Source organism: Chrysoperla carnea, chromosome X (assembly GCF_905475395.1).
Source record: "Chrysoperla carnea chromosome X, inChrCarn1.1, whole genome shotgun sequence".
Taxonomy (NCBI): Eukaryota; Metazoa; Arthropoda; class Insecta; order Neuroptera; family Chrysopidae; genus Chrysoperla; species Chrysoperla carnea.
The window spans coordinates 25,931,981-25,955,663 of NC_058342.1; the positions used below are offsets into that span (position 1 = coordinate 25,931,981).

Consider the following 23,683-nt stretch of genomic DNA (forward strand, 5'->3'; position numbering starts at 1 on the left):
AAGAGATGATCAAACTAAACATATGTTTTGTTAGAATATACTTGAAGTTCAACTGTTTTGATTTCCTTAAAACATATGAAACTATAAAGGTTATTCCATATGTAGACGAATCATTTTAGACGAAAAAAGTGTAAAATCAAGAATTTTTATGTAATAATTAATAATAATGGGGTTTAACCTCCGTTTCTCTGACATATACGCCTATAACAGAGGCCACCCACATCATTATTTGTTAATCTTTATTTATTTAATTACAAACATATTTATAGTAACATTTTGATGTGGGTGGAGTCGGTTACTTCGTTCTTATCCAAGCGACGACAATGTGATCAATTCTGCACTCTCATTAATTATAAATTGTTCACACAGCCGATGCCTGGAATCGAACCCGCAACCTAAGTCTAAATGAACAAACAGACAAAGACAAACGCCTTAGACCCCTCGGCCATTTAGGTTCTAATTTTTATGTACCTCAACCTATAGGAGCAATTTTTCTTTTTTCTATGTTCAGGAAGGTCCATATATCAAAATTTACATCCAACTTGTTGCCACTAGAAAGTTTGTCGATTGTTATGTACCAAAGAGGTCAATTATTAGAATTCATTTCTGAGAATTTTAGAATCTTGAAAATATTCAACAAAATGGACCAGAAACGTATAATCGGAGGTTTTCGGGGATCACTATTCCGAAGTACGAATTTCGATATACTCCCCTCCTGCTAGGGTAATTCGCCAGGCCGAATTTAGATTGGGAATATACTCCCCCCCTCTAAAAATGGCCCAAAAAAGTATACTCGGTGTTTTTGGAGTTTTGAATCTGATCCCGATTCTGAGGTAATTCGCGTCCTGTTGACCTCACATAGCAATGTCGATGAATAATCGAATATTTTCAAACCCCGGCGCAAAGGCATTTGCGGGGAGGGTGAGAAAGTGGGGACCAAGTACCGAACATTTTCAAATATAGCCAAGTGGGGTATTAAATAAAAGAGCGTGGCGTGTACATTACAAAACTGTAATCCCGACGGAGGGTGATATAACGGAAAGTGGTGGAATTGGGGATGAACAATCGAATATTTTCAAATATACCCAAGTCTTCAAATAACAGGGAATTATGTGTACATTAAAAAACTGTAAGTTACATGAAAGTTATTTCAGCCGTTTAAAAGTTGTTTAAACTCTTTTATCATTTTGTTGAATGTTTACAAAATATTGTTGTGTTGAGCCAGTGAAAAGACCCCAAAAACCTTCGAGTATACTTTTTTATCCAACTTTGTCGAATATTTACAGAATGTTGCCATTTTGGATTAGCGGGGGCGATTGTACAAAAAGTCACAAATAAAGTTTAAAATAATTTTAATTTTAACGTTGAAACTGTAGGCTAAAAGTACTACAATGTTTTCCCCATACTAAAGTATTTTTACCATAAAAAAAAAAAAAATTTTTCCCATTCATGGTAGACTTTTTCATGGAATCACCCACAAACATGTTTCTTAGAACTAGATAATTTAATACGAAATTCTGCTAAAACTAATTATAAAATTGTGTTCAGATTGAATGGATGCGTCCGCACTGGATATGTCTAGTAATTTCTTGATTAATATAATCATGCTGACTCTAGGAATGGGTGAATTTTTACCGCGCATATTTTTTAATATAAATAACAATAGACTAGAAAAGTGATGATGTTTTCTTCCGGTCTCAACTTAAGGCTGATCTTAAGGTTGAAATTAATTGAATTTTCGTGAATTAGTATCTTTTTAATCAAGATATTTATAAAATTCTTCGACAGATTATTTGGTTTTTCATTTTAACGTAATATGCGATATTTAATTTATAAAAATATAAGTTTTTTAGTTTTTACTCTATAGTAGGTGAAGCAACTATATAGAAAATATGTGCGCCCATTCAACAATTGCTTTTCACATTTTAAAGTTAAAATTCAAATTTTAAGTAACTAATTACACGAAAATCCGTCATCAGAATTTTTCTACTAAAAATTATTTGAAACGTATCTTACAAGAAATAACATATCAAAAACTTTAGATTAGTCAATTTTTAAAACTATATTTTTTTCAAGTCTTTCGGAAATTGTGAGAATTTCTCTCATCACGAGAGTAAAAGTGTGAGTAAAAAATATAACCTTTCCAAATTTTCGAACTTCTTCATGTTTTTTCGTTAGTTTAATATAATTCGTACTCAGTAAATTGAAAAAAATTTGTGCTAGAAATATAGTGAAATTAGTGAAAATGAATTTAATTATTAAGATCATTTCTCTGCTCTAACATTTTCATTCCCAAACATCATTCAATAATCACGTAATTAAAGTATTTTTAATTAGCTAGTTCATTAAAAAATAAATGTATGTAAAATTATGTAGAGGTTATGATTTAAAGTATGAAATATTTGACGTAGATCACGTGAGCAAATCTCTCATCAAGCGAGTAAGGATTATTGAACGATTGACGCGAGTGCTGACTGGTTAATATCCGGTCAACCGTAAATAGGTCCCTCAATATTCTCTTTGCTTATTGTTATAGGTCATTCTAAGCAAATTTTTTAGCTATGACAAAATAACTCCAGAAAATATAGGTGGGCTTCAGGATTTTAATTTTTAAAAGCTTTTTAAAAATTGTGACAAATTCTATTATGTTAATTGTTTGCGTTAATTGAGCGGGGGATTTTATTTATTATATTAAAATTTAGTCAATTCTATTTTTATAAATAAAAAATACCACACTTGAATTAGATATAATAACATTCCTTTAGAACAGTACCGTATTAAAAAATAATAATATTAAAAATAGTAATAATTATAATATAAAAAAAAAAAACTTTTTTCGAGATATAATCAAGTTTTCAAAAAACTATTTAAAAGAACTAGTAGTACTATCGATAATAGACTTTGCATTCAAAATTTAATGAAACTTGGCATAGTTGTCCATTATTATATCATAATTAACCAGTTAAACTTTTAGGGGCCTTCAGAGAACTGAAAATCTGAACGTCCACTTTTGTGAAATAAAATAAAATCTGTGATTTCCCATAAGGATCAATGTTAAAATATCTTTTTTTCATTTCTCTGAAGGCCCTTAAAAATTTAACTGGTTAATTATGATATAATAATGGATAACTATGCTAAGTTTCATTAAATTCTGAATGCAAAGTCTATTACCGATAGTACTTACTACCTTAAGAGAGCTTTCATGGATTTTGAAACCGTATTAAGAAAAAAAAAACTTTTTTTGAGATATAATCAAGTTTTCAAAAAACTATTTAAAAGAACTTTCATGGATTTTGAAATAGTTTGAATATGGATTCGCAAATCGAAACATGTCACATATAACATAATATGCTCTAAATATATAATAAATAGAAAAATAAAATAAATATTTAACATAGAGACTTAATTTATTCGAAAATAATAAGACTAAGCGTGCAAAGCCAACACCACATGAAAAATCACAGTCCATACGTAATGTCTCATATTATATTTTCATTTGCATGGACGAATTATGAAATAGCAATTTTAATTTAATAATAAATAATCATAGAAAATACATTATAACAAAAATAATGGATAAAAATACACAATATTTGCAGGCATGTACACTGAAAAAAAAAATTCTTAATATCACAGAGACTCCAGAAAATTGTGAAGCCGACGTGCTTGCTAGAAATGGGAGTTCTATTTGCGAACTGCAAGTTGCTTCTCAAAAAGGATATCTTAAAAACGGCCAATTTTAGATGGAGGGAGGAACGTACTTGTGGTACTACAAGTCAGATATGGTCTGAGTACAATTGTATGCGTTCCGAAGATCTTATATCGTTTCCAAGGACCTATGTAAGCAAAGTTGTTGCGACTATTACAGGACACTGTTTGGGCGGTAGGGCATACTGAACGCCTGTCAAAGTGGTTAGGAGGAAGAGACAATGTCTTATCTTTTCTGCGCTGCCCAGCTCTTGCCGTGAGGAGATGGACTCACTTGAGCCAGCCTCTCCGACCTAAAGTCCATCGACGTCAAAGCACTCTTGCTGTTCTTAACCAGCTCCAAATTGTTCATGGAGTAGTGGTCGGGGATGGGCCAACCTTATTTCAGTATCACAACGAGCCTTATGGTCTATGTCTCACCCCAGGAAAGCCAGTCTAACCTAACCTAACCTAACCAATATGAGGTTGTCTCAACCTCGCCGCGAGAGCAAATATGGCCCTCTGAGAAAAATATGTATTTCAATGTAGAAAGCTGAAATTGGATTATCCTTTACATTCAAAACCATATACAACTCTTTAATTCCTGTTTACTCAAATCCTGTCAAAAATACGACACATTTGGTAAAGACCAATTTTCTAAAAAATTTATTCTTTAAATCCGTAGCGGAATTTTTTTCGTATTTTGCGTTATTTTCGGAGATATTCCCAGATATTTGAATTTTTACATTGAATTTTTTTCCTTTTAAAAAAGGCAACACTACCGAGTGTTAGAGTAACTTAATCCTGGTAGACCCTTAAAGGATCAAGAATTAGTTACATGCCTGCAAATATTGTGTGTTTTTAACAATAAAAAGTTTCTCGTTTTTTCTGTTGTTTGAAGTTAGATAAAAGCTTAGGTTATGTAGTTGAATTAACATGATGATCCATACACAATGCTTCCATATATTATTATCTGTATGGACGTCATGAAATTACTAATTTTTCTGATAGTTAATTATTTAAAGCAAGATAAAAGCGTGCCTTGTAAAAATTGAGTTAATAGTATAGTCCGAAACCGAGAAAAAGGATACTTATTAGGAACCAAAATCTAGGAATTCGAATAGCAGTTAAATTTCATGTCAACAAACTTACCTTCGACAGCCGTTCGTACGACTCGCATCGAACTTTGTATTACTGCAACAAAAAAAAAGAAGAAAAAATTTAATTTAGAAAAATAATTAAAAATTTAATCGTTTAAATAATATTTTCAGTGATTGTGTTTCTGTCTGTAGCATTGTAGTTCCTTAACGATTGAATTGACTTTGAGTCGAAATATAGAAATGGTGTGTAGCCCTCGATAATCGATTCAAAACGACTTATAAACTTTTTTTTTTTATAAAATAAATAAAATTTACGTTTGGAACTAAAGAGCCGCAGCTCTACATCCAAAAGGCCGCAGATTGCCGACCCCTGAACTAAATGATTGGAAATTTATGCCTGTCTTGTGGGGACTTTATAAAATTTTATTTTCACTAACTATAAGGTACAGTTTGTTCCAAAAATAGTCATCTAAGCGACTAAAATTGCCCATAGTCAAACACTTTTAAGACGATTAGTTATACAAATGTTTCTTTTTTTTATCATAAAAATGAAAGTGTAATGTATGCAGGCTAAATTTCTCATATTTGTCACAAGATAAATAATTTATAAATAATATTTTATTATTATAAATAAATAATATTTTAGAAAACGTCACACTAAATCAATTGATTAATAATAATAATATTGGTAATAATAATAATAATAATAATAAATATCAAAAATCATTTTTAGCGAATTTTCAATTAAAAAAAACGGAGCTATTGTTTTTTGGAGGAGAGATGGGAGGAAGATACGTCTATCTCTAACATGCCTTTTCCAACAATACGTCAATGAACTGTTAGTTGTTGAGGAATCGAATAAAGAAACTGGTAGGAGATATCTTATCCATAATTTACAATTTTAGTCAATATCTCAAAAAGTACTTGTCCAATCGTCAAAGAAATTTGATTTTCATATTTTCTGGTCCAAAATGACTATAGAACACGATTATTATTCAAATCGAAGCTCCGATTTTTTGAAATTTACTTGAAGCTTGAAATGAAAGGTAATTTTCATACAAAAAGTGTAAAAATTTAGTTTATGTATTGATTGGTCGCTTGGTTTTTGAGATATCGCTGATATTCAGTACGAATACCGAGCAAGTATTTTCTGTCCTACCCTTATCATCTTTATTTCTTGAGCGAATTCCATGATTTATCAATCATTTTCAATTTTATTATGTCTAGGTTTGATGAAAAATATACTCACGATCTAAAAATGTACTGCTTAGGAAAAAACATGCTAGCTAAATAATTTTAACAAAAAAATATCATAAATGTAATTAATAAATTTAAATAATAAGCTTATTAGACAAACATGTTAGTTTTACAGATGCTCTTCTAATACTCTAAACATACAGGGCGTTCTGTTATTGACTGCAGATCGTTATCCTGCAAAATAAGCTCATAAAGACGAAGGAAAAAGTTATTTTCCACTTTTGGATATGAGGCCTACTTTGCAAGATAATTAACAAAATTAATTAATATATCTTTAGCGAATCACAGTTCAATAACATTTTGAATGAAAACCAATAAAACACTACTTAAAGAGAGGATGTGTTTTATCATAGTGGAAGGCGTCTCTAAATACAAAATTATTACAAAAAAACTCTATTTGGCTACTTTTGTTATTATAAAAACTAACCCATTAAAACTTACACTACGTTTCTTGGTAAATTAAGTGTTGTATGCAACTAATCGTACAAATATCACATACGTTAGGCATATATTTGGCAATACGGACAATTGTCCGTTTTGATAAATATATGCTGAGATACACATACACCGAGACAAACCAAAGTATGTATGTTGTGTGTTGAAGTTGTAAAGTGATACAATGTTTAAGATTTTTTGTTTTGTATTACACAATTTATTCCTCCCTGCCCCGTACCTATATTAATATATAATTTGATACCTCCCACATCTAACTGGCTATTGGTGATTTATATTTTCGTTTTCTTTATAAATAATAACAACAATAGATTTTTGTTAGTATTCACTACCCAATTAAATCAATTATTGTTTTATGATAGTCTCTTCTAAGTGACACCTACTAATTTAATGAATTTGATAGGTTTGTGAATTCATAAATCTTTCTATTTTCCCATAGGCACATCTCCCGAATCTGGCCTCAGATCGAAATTTGGTAAAGAGCTTTTTTGTTCGTCTTTATGAGCTTATTCTGTGGGCCAACGATCTGCAGTTAATAACAGAACGCTCTGTATAATACTCAAAACATGTTTAGGCAAACATGTTAGATTTAACAGACGATCTCTTAATACTCTAAACATATAATACTCAAAACATTATTGGGCAAACATGTTAGTTTTTAGAGATGCTCTAATAATACTCTAGACATATAATTACTGTTTTAATACATGTTCTCCTAATATTAATTTAAGAACTTTTGATTATTTTCAACAAAATTCTACGAAATTTGTTGTTTGTTGTTTGTTATTCCTCACGGGTCGAGGAGCTATTCAATTTTTAGTTCTCGAAAAACACTCATTTCAGCGTCAAAACACGTTGGATTGATACATTTTTTTGAATTCTTATTACATTAAATAATCCAAAGGCACAAAAATTTGCTTGACTTTGCGATTAATCGACATTTTTTTCATAATGTAAAAAACTAATCAAAGATTACCATATAATCTTGATCCAAACATGATAAGTTTTTTACAATATAATTTTAAGAAAAGAATTCGCTTAGTTTACGTAACTCCTGACACAACGGATTATTTTTTTAATTATGAACTCTTTAAAAATACATTATCTAAATATCAAATAATTATGCAATCAATAAAAATTATATTTGATTTTTGTATAAAAAATTCTATTCTATCAAAACAGTCAACTCAACAAAGATTTTTATTTAGAAAGTTTTTTAATAAATTCATAATCAACTAACTTAATATTTTAAATATTAATAAAAAGAAACATATTTTTATTTGAATATACTCAAATGACTTTCATATACTTAATTGAGCAGTTGACAAGTAATTGAAACTAATTAAATTATTAATTAAAAATTAAAATTGATAGTGTTATCATTTTTCACAGAATGGCTTTTTATCTCTATATATTATAAATGCGAAAGTAAGCATGTTTGTTTGTTTGTTTGTTAAACTGTATCAGAATAACACATGAACTATAATTTATAAAGATATATTTTTAAAAAAATAAAAAAATTTAATTTAATTTGACATTTGACATTAACATAAATTACAGATTTCTGTAAAAGTAGTCATTTGACTTTACCATAAATTACAGATTTCTGTAAAAATAGTCAATATAAAATATTTCACGGCCATCTTCTCTGATATACTCAATGAATAATTATACATTTAAAAAAATAACCATACATATATTTTACCTATGTAAAACAATCCTTACCATTATTTCGAGTGTTATAGTATTTTTACTTTATTTCAATATGAAACGGTCAACTTCAGGACGAGGTTGTCATTATTTTAATTGTTTTCAGTGTATATATCGAAACGATTTCAAGTGATATCACGAAAACTAGTTTTAAATTCAATTTCAACTGTAAATATGAAAGTAATTGGACAGTAAACAAATTCTAATACTTTATAAATAAATCTGTGTATCCAGATTTTGATCGTATAATAAACAGGTTTAGTTAGTAATAGTTAAGGAGCTGACATAAATTTTTATGTAAAAAAAAATCGCATGACGGTTGGTAGATTGAAAACCTTTATTTATTGCACACTCGACTTTTTTAAGCTTTGGGGCTTTGGGAGTATTCTTGAAGTAAAGAAGATACGATAGTAAAGAAGATACGAAAAATATCTTCTAACTAAAATCTACATAAAAATATATGCCAGCTCCTTAACTATTAAGTGTTTATAATAATTTTTCAATTCAATTCAATACACAAGTCTGTTATTTCATATTTGAATATATTTATTCATTTTAAAAAATAATTAACAATTTATAAATATGATTTTTTTTTTACGATTAATTAACCGTTACTCGCCCGTCTAGGTCTGTTCAACTCTTGTTTTGATTTATTTCCTGTTTCCTTTTAAGAAATTTATCTCTTTTAAAAAACACATAATCATATCTCGAGACAAATTATAATTATGTTTATTAATTAGTTTTATTATAAAATAAATGTCGTAAGATTTAATTTTTTTTGACAATATGCAAAAATGGGCTTGTCTTATTAAACGGTAAAAGGCTAACATTGAATTTATGCAAAATGAGAGCCATTCCCATTATTCTTTTAATCCAATGAAAATTAGATTTTGTTAAAAAGTATAGTAAAAATGTAACCAAAAAATAATAATAACAATGAAATAATAAAAAAAAATAAATGTAACATATGTAATAATTAACATAATCAATTGTCTAAATACACTGTGTAGAAGTAGATATAAGTTATATATTTTTTTAACAAATATCCTTTTTCCAATTAACCAAAAATTCTTTAAAGTTTATTAAGTATAAACAAGCAATTTAAAGAAATAATTTATTTTCCAAATAAATTAAGACAAAAATATTAATTTATGGCTTACAAAACATTCCCAAGTTTTCAGTTTTATTTATTTATTTTTGATTTCAAAATTTTTTTTTATATATTATTATAATTTTTGAAGTACTTGAACAAAGTGGTTTCTTCTGAAGTGACATAGTGACGATTGATTGAATGCTATCAAGAGGTATAGAGGAATTCAAAAATAATGATTAACTGGAAATAATCACATACCCAAACTTTTTGTATCAAATACTGTGTCATAAAAAACGCACAAATTACATATATGCTTTATGTAAATCCGTGCGTTTTCTGTGACACAGAGTGTACAAGTTTAAAAAAAAATATCCATGGCCTATCCTGAAGACAGCTTTGAATTTCTAAAATTAATAGCATATTTGCCCGCCATTCTTAACTTACCAACAAAACAAACTCAGGAATAAGTTTAACGTTTGAATCTGTATTTCTGTCTGAGGCATCGTAATTCCTTCCTAAACGGATGAATCGATTTTGATTCATTTTGTTTGAAAGGTGACCTAATCGAGAATGTTATTATCTACGTTTCTAAATTTGTTCAATTTGGAGTGATTTTCAACGAAAAAGCGTATTTTTTGATGTTTTAAGGACCTTGCTTATCTCTAAAAGCATTCCAAATTGGGGCAGAGCGTTGGAAATTTATATTTATCTAGACCCCCGTTTTTTGAAATTTTTTAGCATTATCATAGGTTAATTAAGGCCCCCCCGTCTTTGTCACAGGTAGCCAATGACGTCACATATTTTTCAATAATATTTAAAAATAATTAAATTAATACAGCATTTGAAAATTTTTGACTTTTCCTACCGCTTGTCGCGGCGCAATGTTATATTACGTTGATACCATGGGCACCGCTTCCCTCTAGATTCAAAGCACCCACGAATTTATAAACAACAAATTTTCTCCTAAAAGTTGAAAGCTTTAACTCTCTTAATATTATCGAATAGGTTTAGTATGAAATTAAAATCAATGCAGCTATTGGAAAGTAATCATATTTCGAGTTAGAAACATATTCTACTTTTTTGGACTTTTCATGAACAAATTTGCAAAGCACTATATATGTCCAAGACGACAAAAACTAGATCTGTAAAGTTTGAAGGATCTAGTGCTTGTAGTCTGGACATGTTGTGCTTAAATTCATCTAGATATATTCACGAATTCTTCAACAAATTTACCTTGTCGAGGTTTAGTTGACTCTTGGAGTAATGTATTTATATAAACAAATATTTAATTTTTGTGACACTGAATCGAGTGCTTATGAGACAGAAATATTGTCCACAAATTTATTGTTAATACATTGTTAGGAAATTACTTTTTTTCCAGGTTGACTTCGAGAAAAATCCCGCTTCTCGGTAATATCTGAAAAGTTATCATATTTTGAGTCAGAAATATATGCTACACTTTTCATTTATTACTGAGGGAAAGAGGTGAATCAACAGGCCGTCACCAAAGGAGTGTAGATAGGGACAGCTGCCCCCCCCCTTCTAGAGATTCACACAAATGGTTCCACGAATTTTTCTACCAAAAATTGACCCGTTTAATCCTCAATCCTCCAATAAAGCTACCTTCAAATTTTCAACTAATGATCTTTTATAGGTTTTGAGAAAAAGGAATTAACTTTTTGCCCTTCTTTGAACCCTCAGGGAATAACAAAGTTACTTACGAAAAAATGTTTCAAACAAAAGTTTAATTTTTTATAAGAAACATTTTTTACACTTTTGTTTTATCTCTTTTTTTAGTTTACAAGATGGGTCCTAAAGATTCAAGAGCAAATGGACTTTTGAATTTAAACTCACTTGTTATGTCATTAGCACGATATAAACTTTCAGCTTGATAACTCTTTTCGCTTTTGAGTTATTGTGGTGATAACTTTTACTTGATGAACTAATTTTATGCCAAGAAAAAAGTGTCCATGGATAGGAGAGGGGTTTACGTACAATAACACACAGATAACAACACATTTTAAAGAGTTTTCAAACTCATCAGTTTCTTTTGGTAAGTGATTTTAAATTATTCATGTTATATGCATGTTACAATATCTGTTAACACCATTAATATGTAAAACTACATTGAATTGTCGTATATTTTAGAGTCATCCTTGAAATGTAAAGAGACTTTATAATCAACATGTAAATAATAGTATGTAAAATTACAATCAGACATGAATGGTTTGTTAAAAATGTGTACAATATTGTTTGTTGCAACGTGACTGGTAAATTTAATTAATGTGTATATATTAAAAATTATTAATAAATATTTGTTGATAAAAATTTACATACATCAGTACAGGATTGGTACGTAAACAAACAAACAAATAGCAATCATTTTCTCAAATTTTAATTATTTTGATATAAGTATCTTATTTACCAAGTCAATAGTGTTTTCTTAAAAATTATTATTTTTTACTTTCTAGTACAATAAAAGCTTGGTGAAACGAATGGGAAAATCAGGTCATACCATGAAAATGCATAGCCATACGACATATACAGAGTGATCTATAATTGTCGCTTCCTAAATAAGCTGAGAAAAAGGAAGAAGAAAATGTTCTTTACCAAATTTGGACCTGAGGCCTTATTTATAAGATAATTAACCTACTCTTACATTAATAAGATTAATAAAAAATATATTCATCAAAATAAAATTCATCCAATAAAACATTACTTATAAACAGAGGATGTGTTTTATCATAGTGTGAAGGAGTGACCTAAATGCAAAATTACTACAAAAAACACTCTATTTGGCTACTTTATATTATTATAAAAACTAACCCATAAAAACCATGATTTATTACACTCCCTTTTTTTGTAAATTAAGTTTTGTACGCAACCGATCGTGCGTATATCACATTCCTTAGCCATGTAGTTGATCGAAACGGACCGTGTACTCACGGATAAATTACACTATGTATATTGTGTTGAAGTTGTAAGTTGATAGTTTAAGATTTTGTTTTAGCGTTTTTTTTTCTTGTACCAATTTCGTATTTAGGTCGCTCCTTCACACTATGATGAAACACATCCTCTGCTTAAGTAGTGTTTTTTTGAATGAATTTTCCTTGGATGAATATATTTTTTTATTAATTTATTAATATAAGAGTAGGTTTATTATCTCGTTAATAAGGCTTAGCTTATTCAGGAAACGAAAGTTCTGCAATTATAGAACAATTACAGAACACCCTGTATATACATAAAAAATTTTCCGGGAAGCGGATAAAATTTTGATTACAAAATCCCAGGACACACAAATGAAGTTAAATAAAAGCTTAATTCTGAAAATCACTTTTAAATATTTGTTTCTTATAATTACCGTTTTATATATATCTTGTGTGTGCCAACCGGTAGTCAATATTTATGCAAAATCTTAATAGTATTTTGGGTAATTTTTTTTTTTCAAAATAATATATTCCTTGTGAATAAATATAAAATAAAAAATATTAAATATGTATATTATATTTAAATTTTTTTTGTGTGATTTCTATTTGATTTTGAAGGACATTTTTCACTCACGATTATGAAAATTTACAATCATTTCTTATGTAGTGTCCCAAAAACTAGAACACAATGTATGTGCAACTTCTCTCACCTCCATAATTTTATATTTACTTTTAATGTCATCATAATTACCAAATGTTTCAGTAAAACGAGGCAAGTTTTAATGGTCACTAACGTAGCTAGCCGGCTATTCCTTATGCGGTTCATGTGAAGTAAAAATTGAGATTTCGATGTAAAAATTTCAAGTGGGTTCAGGACGTAACCAGTGATGTTGAATTCGTAAATGAGCAACATAAGTCAATTAGGTGTTGAGTCCGTAGGACCCCATCTTGTAAACCGTTAGAGATAGCACAAAAGTTTCAATGTAAAAAATTTTCCTTATACAAAAATAAACAACTTTTGTTTGAAACAGTTTTTCATAGACATCACTATTTACCCGCAAGGGCATAAATTATATAGTATGTATTATATGGGAATATCAGCTATGTGTATGTGTTGTTATGTAAGTATATTTGGCTATCTAAGAGTGGCTATCTTTTTTTTAGCGTAATTAACACTGTCTAAACATGGTATTTCATCAATTAACTCAGTCAATTGTTTGTTTTCCCTTGTTTTTATTTCTATTTTAACCAGCTGAATATAAAAATTTCTTTTTTAATTTTAAACCTCTCGCATGTGAGACGTTTCGAAGTTGTAGCTTATAGATTTTCGTTCCAAGTAGGTTCGAAATGAAATTACAGAAAGATGAAAATAGTATGGATTTCTGTCCTTTACTTGTTAAATATCGACAACTTTTAAAATTTATACCAGCTTACAGTCAGTCACTGCTTCTACAATTTTTTTTTTGCAACTTCATGTCGATGAAAACTACCTCAATGCACAATTTCGTGAAAAATTAATAACAAGCTTTTATTTAGTTTCTCTTGTGCCGTTGTCTGTCCGTAATCAAATCTGGCAAGTCAAAGATCCACTTCCCGGTTTCCGATTCAGCTGAAATTTTGCATGCACATTTAGTTTGAATGACAATGCATGGTAAGGTTGTGGTGTCCTGATTTTCCCATCGTTTCCACTATATTTTATATATAAACATTTTTTTTATACCATGTATATATGAAATATACATAGTATATTAAGTTTAGTCCCAAGTTTGTAACGCTTAAAAATATTGATGCTACGAACAAAATTTTGGTATAGGCGTTCATAGAATCACCTAATTAGTCCATTTCCGGTTGTCTGTCTGTCTGTCGTCTGCCTGTCCGTCTGTCATCACGATTACTCAAAAACGAAAAGAAATATCAAGCTGAAATTTTTATAGCGTGCTGAGAACGTAAAAAGTGAGGTCAAGTTCGTAAATGAGCAACATAGGTCAATTGGGTCTTGGTTCCGTAGTACCCATTTTGTAAACCGTTAGAGATATAACAAAAGCTTAAATGTAAAAAATGTTCCATATAAAAAAATAAACAACTTTTGTTTGAAACATTTTTTCGCAAACACCACTGTTTACCCGTGAGAGGGCAAATTATGCGCAAATTGTATAGTATGTATGTTATGGCTATATTAATTATATATGTGTGACATGTATGTATGTGTAATGTGACAGAGTAATCAACACTGTCTATACATGGTATTTCAACAATTAACTCAGTCAGTTGTTTGTTTTCACTTGTTAGTCTTAAATTAAAAATTAAAAAAAAAAAAAAAAAAAAAAAAAAAAACTTTTACTATACTAAAAAGTAGAAAATAATTTTATCAATGAGTCACTCATATGATTTTGTATGATCCAATTTCCTATGTCTAAGACCATGACCGTATTTCCATGGCATAAAACCAGACATCATATTAAAACCAAATGATGAGAAATACGATATTACACTTTTTCATGACCACAATTGTAAAAAATCAATGAAATAAATATAATGCTTCTTATATAAAAATTATGTTTAAACATCGCTACTGGTTATATAAACCGTTAAAACACTTTGAAGAAATACTTTAATTTTACATAGACCTGATTTTTGGTGAACATATACACACAAAAAAAGGTACCAATTGCCTGCCCCCTCTTTTCTCTCATAATACAAATTATTGATCTTGAGAAGAAGCAAAAAAAAAAAGATTAGAATCATACTTACAATTTATTTTTTTTACCTGCAGTGTTGATTGATGCGTTTACAGAAATTATATAGGTACAAATAACGTCTATTTTATGTGACTACAGTTACGTGTAAAATGTTAACGTTCTTCGTTAGTACACCTTTTTGAAATTTGAGCTTAAAGTATTTCTAACGACATTAAACTAAACAAAACTTTTGAAAAGTAAAAAATAATTTTATCTGTGAGTCACTGACACCCGACTATTTGCAAAAGTTTGAGGCGCATGCCTAATTATTTTTCGATTTATTCTTGATATTAAGCGCCTCAAGCTTTTACAATAATCGGGCTTAGGATGCAGTTCGGAAGCCACACTTTAAGCAATAATTAAGAAAGCCTTATGCATAGGATTTTGAGTGATATTCCAAAAACTACTCATCCAATCGTTAAATAGACCCGATTTTACAATTTTTTGGGTCAAAATTACTCTAAAAACTGAGTTTTATCAAATTCCGAAAGAAATAAAAATTTCGATTTTTTCGAAATTTCTCGATTTTTTTTCTAAGGGGGTACCCTTTAAAAAAAATTGCAAAAAATCGATAAAAATTTTCAGTATGTAAGGTGATTTCATACCAAAAATTCAAAAATCGCATACATTTAACTTTTAGACACGTAGTTTCAGAAATATCGCATAATATCCCATCCGAATAGTGACATCTCGGAGCGAAATCAGGCCATATCTCAAATAATATTCCTCTAACCGTCGCATGAATTGAATTTTTGTATTTTTTGCACTCCAATTACCTACTACTCAAAAACAAAGGCAAAAAAATGTTTGAAGTTCCTTGAAGCTTTTAGGAATAGCCGATAAAATCCATTAAAACTTAAAGTAAAATCGAGAAAAATCATACCAGAGCGGTTAAAACAAAATTTTACGGTACTATATCTTTTCGTTTCATAGTTATCATGTTGATGGACTGGGTAATAGAAAATTTTATTTGCACGAGTAACATTTTTAAACGTCTGAAATAGAATGCGTATACTCGGTGTCAAAAAAACGCACATTATAGTATACTAGCTGTGAACTACCCGCTTTGCTGGGCAACATCCCCACTTGCACCCCTCCCTCCACATTTCCTTGCGTGGGATAACAGTTTTGTAATGTACACGTCATGCTCTTTTATTTGATACCCCACTTAGGTATATTTGTAAATATTCGATAATTCCTTTCCACTTTCTCGCTACACCTTTCTACCCTCCGAAGGTTAAAAGTAGATAAAAACAATAGATCTTTGAAGCTGGTTGTATATCGTGTCAATATTTTAGCTTAATCGATGCACAACTTTTTTATTTTTTGAAGCATATCCCTTTCAACCCCTATTTCAACCCCTTACTCTACTATAATATGGATGTATTATACATAAAAACCTTCCTCTTGAATCACTCTATCTATTAAAAAAACCGCATCAAAATCCGTTGCGTAGTTTCCAAGATTTAAGCGTACAAAGGGACATAGGGACATAGGGACAGAAAAAGCGACTTTGTTTTATAATATGTAGTGATATCTCTCTCTCTATATAAAGCAGTGCGTTTTTTTGACACAGTGTATATATATGAGCATATTCTTAAGAATTTGACTATAACGGACATAATACCTTAAATAATCAAGTAAAATTAGTTTTGTATATTTATCATAAAACACTGAAATTAAATTTAATCTTTTCCAGTTTCCAACCAATTAAAATTTCAGTCTATTTAATAATTTGAGGAAAAAAATAATAATAATTCGATAACCTTTCTAAAAAAATACACTCAATATATTTTAAATAATTATTATTTAACTTTCCAAATCAATGCATAGTTAGTTAAACATTTTAATAGTTTTTGATTCGAAACGTAATTAGTAATCATCTCATTAATTTATCTTAAATTTTTTTTTAAAGCACTTGAAAATTGAACTACATATTTAAATATTAGTCATAGACAAGTGAAAAAAAACAATTGTCTGAGTTAATTGTTGAAATACAATGCATAAATAGTGTTGATTACTCTATCACAATGCACATACATATACAATTTATATAATACATACTATACAATTTACGCCTAATTGGCGCCCTCACGGGTAAACAGTGATGTTTAGGAAAAAATGTTTCAAACAAAAGTTTAGTTATTGATAAGAAACATTTTTTACATTTAAACTTTTGTTCTATCTCTAACGGTTTACAAGATGGATCCTACGGACTTATAGGTCAAGATCCAACTGACCTATGTTGCTCATTTACGAACTCAACCTCACTTTTTACGTCCTGAGTACGCTGTAAAAATTTCAACTTGATATCTTTTTTTGTTTTTGAGTTATCGTGCCCACAGACGGACGGTCGGGCGGACAATCGGAAATGGACTTATTAGGTGATTTTATGAACACCTATACCAAAATTTTGTTGGTAGCATAAATATTTTTAAGCGTTAGAACCTTGGGACTAAACTTAGTATACCTTGCATATTACATATATGCATGGTATAAAAATTATAAACTTATAATTGTAACTTTCATATACATCACATCATACACCAAATGTGAGGTTTTTTAGAGTAGAATCGTAGAAAATTCTCAAAAAACATGAAACGAGTAAAATGGAATTAAAGAGTTGTATGGGTCATTCCACGATGATAAGAGATAATATGTGCGGCACTCAGTTTAAAACAGGCATGGGCGAGTTATTTTAAGTCAAAGTCACCATTGTTATAACTTTATTGTATGTCATAAACTTTATTGTGTGTCTCTTTATCCAAGTCCGCATTGCTCAAAGAGGAGGAAGCGAGACGGGTATACGACTCTTCTACCTATCTCAGTTTCTCTAATAGTAATGAGATAGGTAGAAAAAAAAGTATTGTCTCTCTGTCTTACTCGTATTTTAGGTTGTCACTGGTTAGGTTGACACTGACTTACTCGTATGTTAAGTAAAGAGTCCGAGGGACTTCTGTAAGTCACATTTGCCCATGCCTGGTTTAAAATAGATGTCCTTGAGTTGGAAATTTGTAGGTAGCTTCATTGATTCTAATTTAAGATAGTTAAAAGGGTCAACTTTTGGGAGTATTTTTTGTTAAAAAATTCCTGGGTATTTTGAACCAATTTTGTGAAGCTCAAAAGGGGGCAGCTGTCAATATCTACCCTCTCTTGGCAACCTCCTCCTCTGTTCTTGTTTTTTTTGTGCAATATTTCAATTGAGTCGATAATATCCACAACAACATATCGAAAAAAGTGAATATTAAGAATACGGCAGTCATGTGAGTATTTCACAATAAAATGTGTATAGAAGTAAAAAAAAGTGAGTTCATGAATCGAATGATTCAAAGTTTAATTACAATTATTTGTAGATACATACAATTCAAAAAAAAAATTTACTACTATTCAGATTAGTATATTTAAAAACGTAATAAACCGGCGTACCCACAATTGAACAGACTTTTTTATTAAATATGTATAATTTTTTTTTACAATGTACCATCCGAGACCGATTTTATTAACTGAACGGAAGCCAGCAGACAATTCTAACAGACAAATTTATTCTCCTCTCAAGAATATACGAAACTTCCTGTACATCATTAAAAATTTGAAAAACTCAAATATAATTGAAAATAATAATTTGTATAAAGTTTATACTAAAATAATAATAAATTTTAAAAAGGTTCAAGTCTCTAAAGTGGTGAAAATCTCATTCATAGGGACTCTAAAGAAGGAAAACTGAAGCTAGCAACAATTTTAAAAATTCGTTTAAAGACATTTATAAGCCTTGTACCCTAACAATTTTCATTAAAATGGATTAAATATTTACCAAAAAAGAATAACTGAACGTTTAAACTTTTTTTAACGACCACAACCCTTTTGCTAGGGAGTTTAAGTATGAAATACAGGGATGCATGAAAATTCCTTAGAAGGTATCATTCAGAGGCCATTTATACATTTTTTTTAGTCTTAAATTAAAAATTATAATAAAAAATTCTTTTTAAGGGACAAGCTTTTATTGTACTAAAAAGTAGAAAATAAGTTTATCTAGTCACTCATACCCGACTATTTATAAGAGCTTGAGGCGTTTAATATCAAGAATGAATCGAAAAATAATTAGGCATTAGAAAAAAAATTATTTTCTCTTCAGTAAAAATCGTTTTCTATAGGTATTTTGATCCAAAAAGTGCAAAAATTCCGTTGACAATTGGACGAAAAAAATTATGAGAAATTTACGAAATTCTTGTATAAGGGTTGATATGCCACCACAACCGATATGGTCCAGAAAAAATGCAAATTTTCTGAAAATTATTTTCGATAGTATCATACTTAAAATAAATTTTACGACCATAATTAAAGATATTTTCCAAAAAAACAAAAAAAAAAATTATTATCAATAAACATACACAGAAAAAAAAAGTTGTATAAGACTTTTTTTATGATTTATAGCCATGAAAATTTATAACTCTTATTTATGTGAGTGTATTGTTTAGGAGCTGACATGCATTTTTATATAAAAATCCTAATAGTTGATTTGATTTTGGTCACAAAGCAAGTGTTTTATTTTTTCTACACTGAGGAACCCGATGTTTTTGATCAATTAAGGCGTGGTCTGTTGGAAGGGGTGAGATTAAAAAAACTTTAGTCTTCATAAAGTGTATAACAAATTTCAAATATTGCTGTTTTGAATTGCAACATAGTTTTAAACAATCTTGTCGCCCTGGTAGCTCAGTTGGTTCGATTCCCGCCGTCGCAACAAAAGTTAATTTAATTAATAGTTGTGATGGGCTGGTGTAGTGCATGGTATATGCATGAAGGAGGTGCACTCAGCCTCTGAATTGAGGAGCTGATAAATGAAATTATCAGCGGAAAGGTGGTAAAACACATGGTATCACAATGGGTTCTATAGCCTAAGTGTGTCCTTCGTGGACAGCCAATGCAACCTAACTTAACCTTTAAACAATCTTTATTTTGATTTGTTCTACCACTTATAAATATTATAACAAAATAGTGATGTGATTGACACAAGCGCATGAGCAGTTTTATTAAAATAATAAGAATTCTCCGAGTCGGACTTGAACTAGCGACCGATGGATTACTATTGATTATAGTGTCTCAAGTCCACCGCTGTACCAACTTTCTACCGATGATTGTTATAAATCTATAAAAATATATTATATATTGTAAAAATAGTCAATAAGTTTATTTTAGACTCTCTGTAAATTAGTAACAATCTTCATGTAGTTGACACAACCGCATATTGGCTAGACATGACAGATATGCCTTTGTAATAACAAAACTCTATATTTAAAGCAAACGCAAAGGAATTTTCTTTTAATTCATCGATTCACTTTATTTACGCGATTATACATACTCCAACTAAGTACAATTTTATTTTCAATCAATTAAATGCATGATTTTAAACTAAAATCAATCTCTTTCATAGAAGAAATGATTTTGTTTATTTAACTTCAGTGATTTTGTATCAATGAAGTCATATTTTAAATTCAATCCCATTCTATTGTAAATACAAATATTTAGCTGTACTTGTTTCAATCATTAGGAAATTGTTTGATGAAAGTATTTCAATATGAAACGGCAAACTTCGGGATAAGGTTGTCATTATTTTAATTTTTTTTCTTCAGTGTATTCTACCTTATAAGAACTTTTTTTTTGCAACTAGTACTTTTTTACTCTTCGATTAGTACTTTTACATATAAATAAATGTCATCTCCTACTAATATAATGTTGTTTTTGTTACAAAACGTTGGGTTGGACACAAAAATAAAATTGAGATTAATAATAAATTTTTACGAGTGCCTTATCAAAATTAAAAATTATGTTCTGTTCGCTCCATTTAGATTACAACAGGTGGGCTTTAACACGAACACAACAACTCGAAAAAAAAAGATATTTAATTGCAATGTTGTATATTTTGTTATTTTGTTGTTTTTGTTTTAAAATAATTATTGTTATGTAAATTGTGTTTTTGTCGTTTGTTTTCGATAATAATCGTTTTTTTTTTTACGTTTTTATACCATGTATACGAAAAATATACCAAGGTATACTAAGTTTAGTCCCGAATTTGTAGCGCTTAAGGATGTATGAGCAAGACAACAATGTTTGATTTAAAGGCTCAAAATTTGTTTGTAGGTAGTCTTTTACTCAAAGAATATGTGGTTAAAATTTCAGCATAGGTAACCGGGCAAATTTTTAAGAAAAAAGTCATTAAAAATCGATATAAAATACATAGCTCTTATGGAGGAATCTCAAAAAACGACATATTTTGGAAGTTTTTGATAATTTTCATTTGGAATGAATGAAAACAAATTTAAAAAAAACTTTTTAATAGAAAGTAAACATATTAGCAATGAATTAGAAAAGAAAAAAACTAAGTGTCACCGTCCATATAAGGGATGTAAGAGCAGGGTAGATTAAGGGTTGAAATTATTTTTATCTTATTTTCAACTTTGATGATGAATTTTGTTATAACTTCATGAATGTAGACGAAAAATAAGAATAAAATTTTTCGATATGTGTCTTGGTTTTCGAAATATCGAAAGCTAAATAATTAAACAAAATTTTCAATTTTCGATATTTTGAAAATTAAGCCAGATATCGAAAAATTTTATTCTTACTTTTCGTCTTATATCGTCAAGTAATAATATAAATTTATCATCAAAATTGAAAATATCTATTTTTAAATTTGTGCCCCCACTACCATGCTCATACATCCTTAAAAATATTGATGCCACGAACAAAATTTTGGTATAGATGGTGATAAAATCACCTAATTAGTTCATTTCCGGTTGTCTGTCTGTCTGTCGCCTGTCCCACTGTCATCACGATAATTCAAAAACGAAAGGAGATATCAACCTGTAATTTTTATAGCGTGCTTAGGACGTAAAAGTAAGATCGAATTCGTAAAAATGAGCAACATAGGTTAATTGAGTCTTGGGTCCGTAGAACCCATCTGTAATCCGTAAGAGATAGAACAAAAGTTTAAATTGATAAATGTTCCTTATAATAAAAATAAACAACTTTTGTTTGAAATATTTTTTCGTAAACATCACTGTTTACCTGCGATAGCGCATATTATGCGCAAATTGTATAGTATGTGTGACATGTATGTATGTGTAATGTGACAGAGTAATCAACACTGTCAATACATGGTATTTCAACAATTAACTCAGTCAACTCGTGGATCAGAAAGTGGGCGAAATCACATGATTAATGTAAGGGTCCGAAAATCACAGCATCTTGCCAACCCGTAGAACGCCTATGGATATTAATCACAGGATTGACGCGTAGTTGAAAATAGAAATTTTAAACTATCATCGAAATAGGTTATCATTTTTTACTATTTTATAGATCGTCGAGTGATCGCTGGTGAACTGATTTACGGGTGTATTATTTACGGTTTAATAGACGTAAAACCGATATATTCCTACAAGATTACGCAATCGTTTGTTTTTATGTCACGTAAATAATGATAGTGAATCTTACACACAAAGTAATAAGAGTAATTCTAGTTTCTAACCTAATTTGTACCCTGGTGGGTGATGTTTACGAAGAAAAAATGTTTCGAGTAAAAGTTGTTTATTTTTTTACGTTTTTCGCATTTAAACTTTTGTTCTATCTCTAACGGTTTACAAGATGAGTCCTACGAACGCAAGACTCTGTTGACCTATGTATCTCATTTACGAACTCGACGTCACTTTTTACGTCGTAAGAACGCTTTAAAAATTTCAGCTTGATACCTCTTTTCGTTTTTGAGTTATCGTGATCACAGACAGATGGACAACTGGAAATGGACTAATTAGGTGACTTTATAAACACCTATACCAAAATTTTGTTCGCAACATCAATATATTTTTAAGGGTTACAAACTTGGGACTGAACTAATGGTGGGTCCACACGATACAGACTATTATTTGTACAAATATGTACAAATATGATGACGAAATGTATGTGCAAACTTATCATTAATATGGAAATATTTCCAACTTCCGTGTTCAGACTTCTTAAGGAGGATCCCTCACCAGTAATAGAAAAAAATAAATTAGTAGAAGATGATTTTAGTATGTTGTAGTTAACGATACATATTATTAAATCAATAAAAAATTTGGGTATCTTATCGATCAATTAAGAGAGTAATTAATTAATTAAATATACACTAAATAACATAGCATGATATGAGGATGATTATGTTATTTAGTGTATTTTTTTAATTAAGAATTACTCTCTTAATTGATCGATAAGATACCCAAATTTTTGATTTAATAATATGTATCGTTAACTACAACATACTAAAAATTTGGATCATTTTCTACTAATTTATTTTCTTCTTTTACTGGTGAGGGATCCTCCTTAACTCAGACTTTACTATCATACGGACTTTAGTTTGCATTGATTTTTTGCGCAGACAAAATTCTATAGAAGTCTCTGTGAAGTTGGTATGGTGTGGACCTACCATTAGTATTCCTTGATATATATAATATAAAAAATATATTGTACAAAATTTTTAGTGTCATTTCGCTAGAGATATCTTTCATAAATTTAATTAAATATTGGAAGCAAAAACGTAATACGTCATATGCATTTTATTATAAATTTCGAAGAAAAAACTTATTAGATTTTCATTTTATGTTTTTTTTTTACACATTTTCCACGTATCGAGATTAGTTTCATTCATAGAATGTGAATTTTATATTTTGAAAACACAAGAATTTTTCT

The 23,683-nt window shown here is 29.5% G+C and overlaps 1 protein-coding gene across 1 annotated transcript in view; it reads right to left on the reverse strand.

Annotated features, from left to right (window-relative positions):
- Positions 1-23,683, reverse strand: part of LOC123303025 (semaphorin-1A-like) — a 196,323-nt gene that overhangs the window by 121,142 nt on the left and 51,498 nt on the right. The window contains exon 2 of the mRNA XM_044886119.1: positions 4,840-4,881. Coding sequence (XP_044742054.1) covers positions 4,840-4,881 — 42 coding nt within the window. The remainder of the gene's footprint in view (positions 1-4,839; positions 4,882-23,683) is intronic.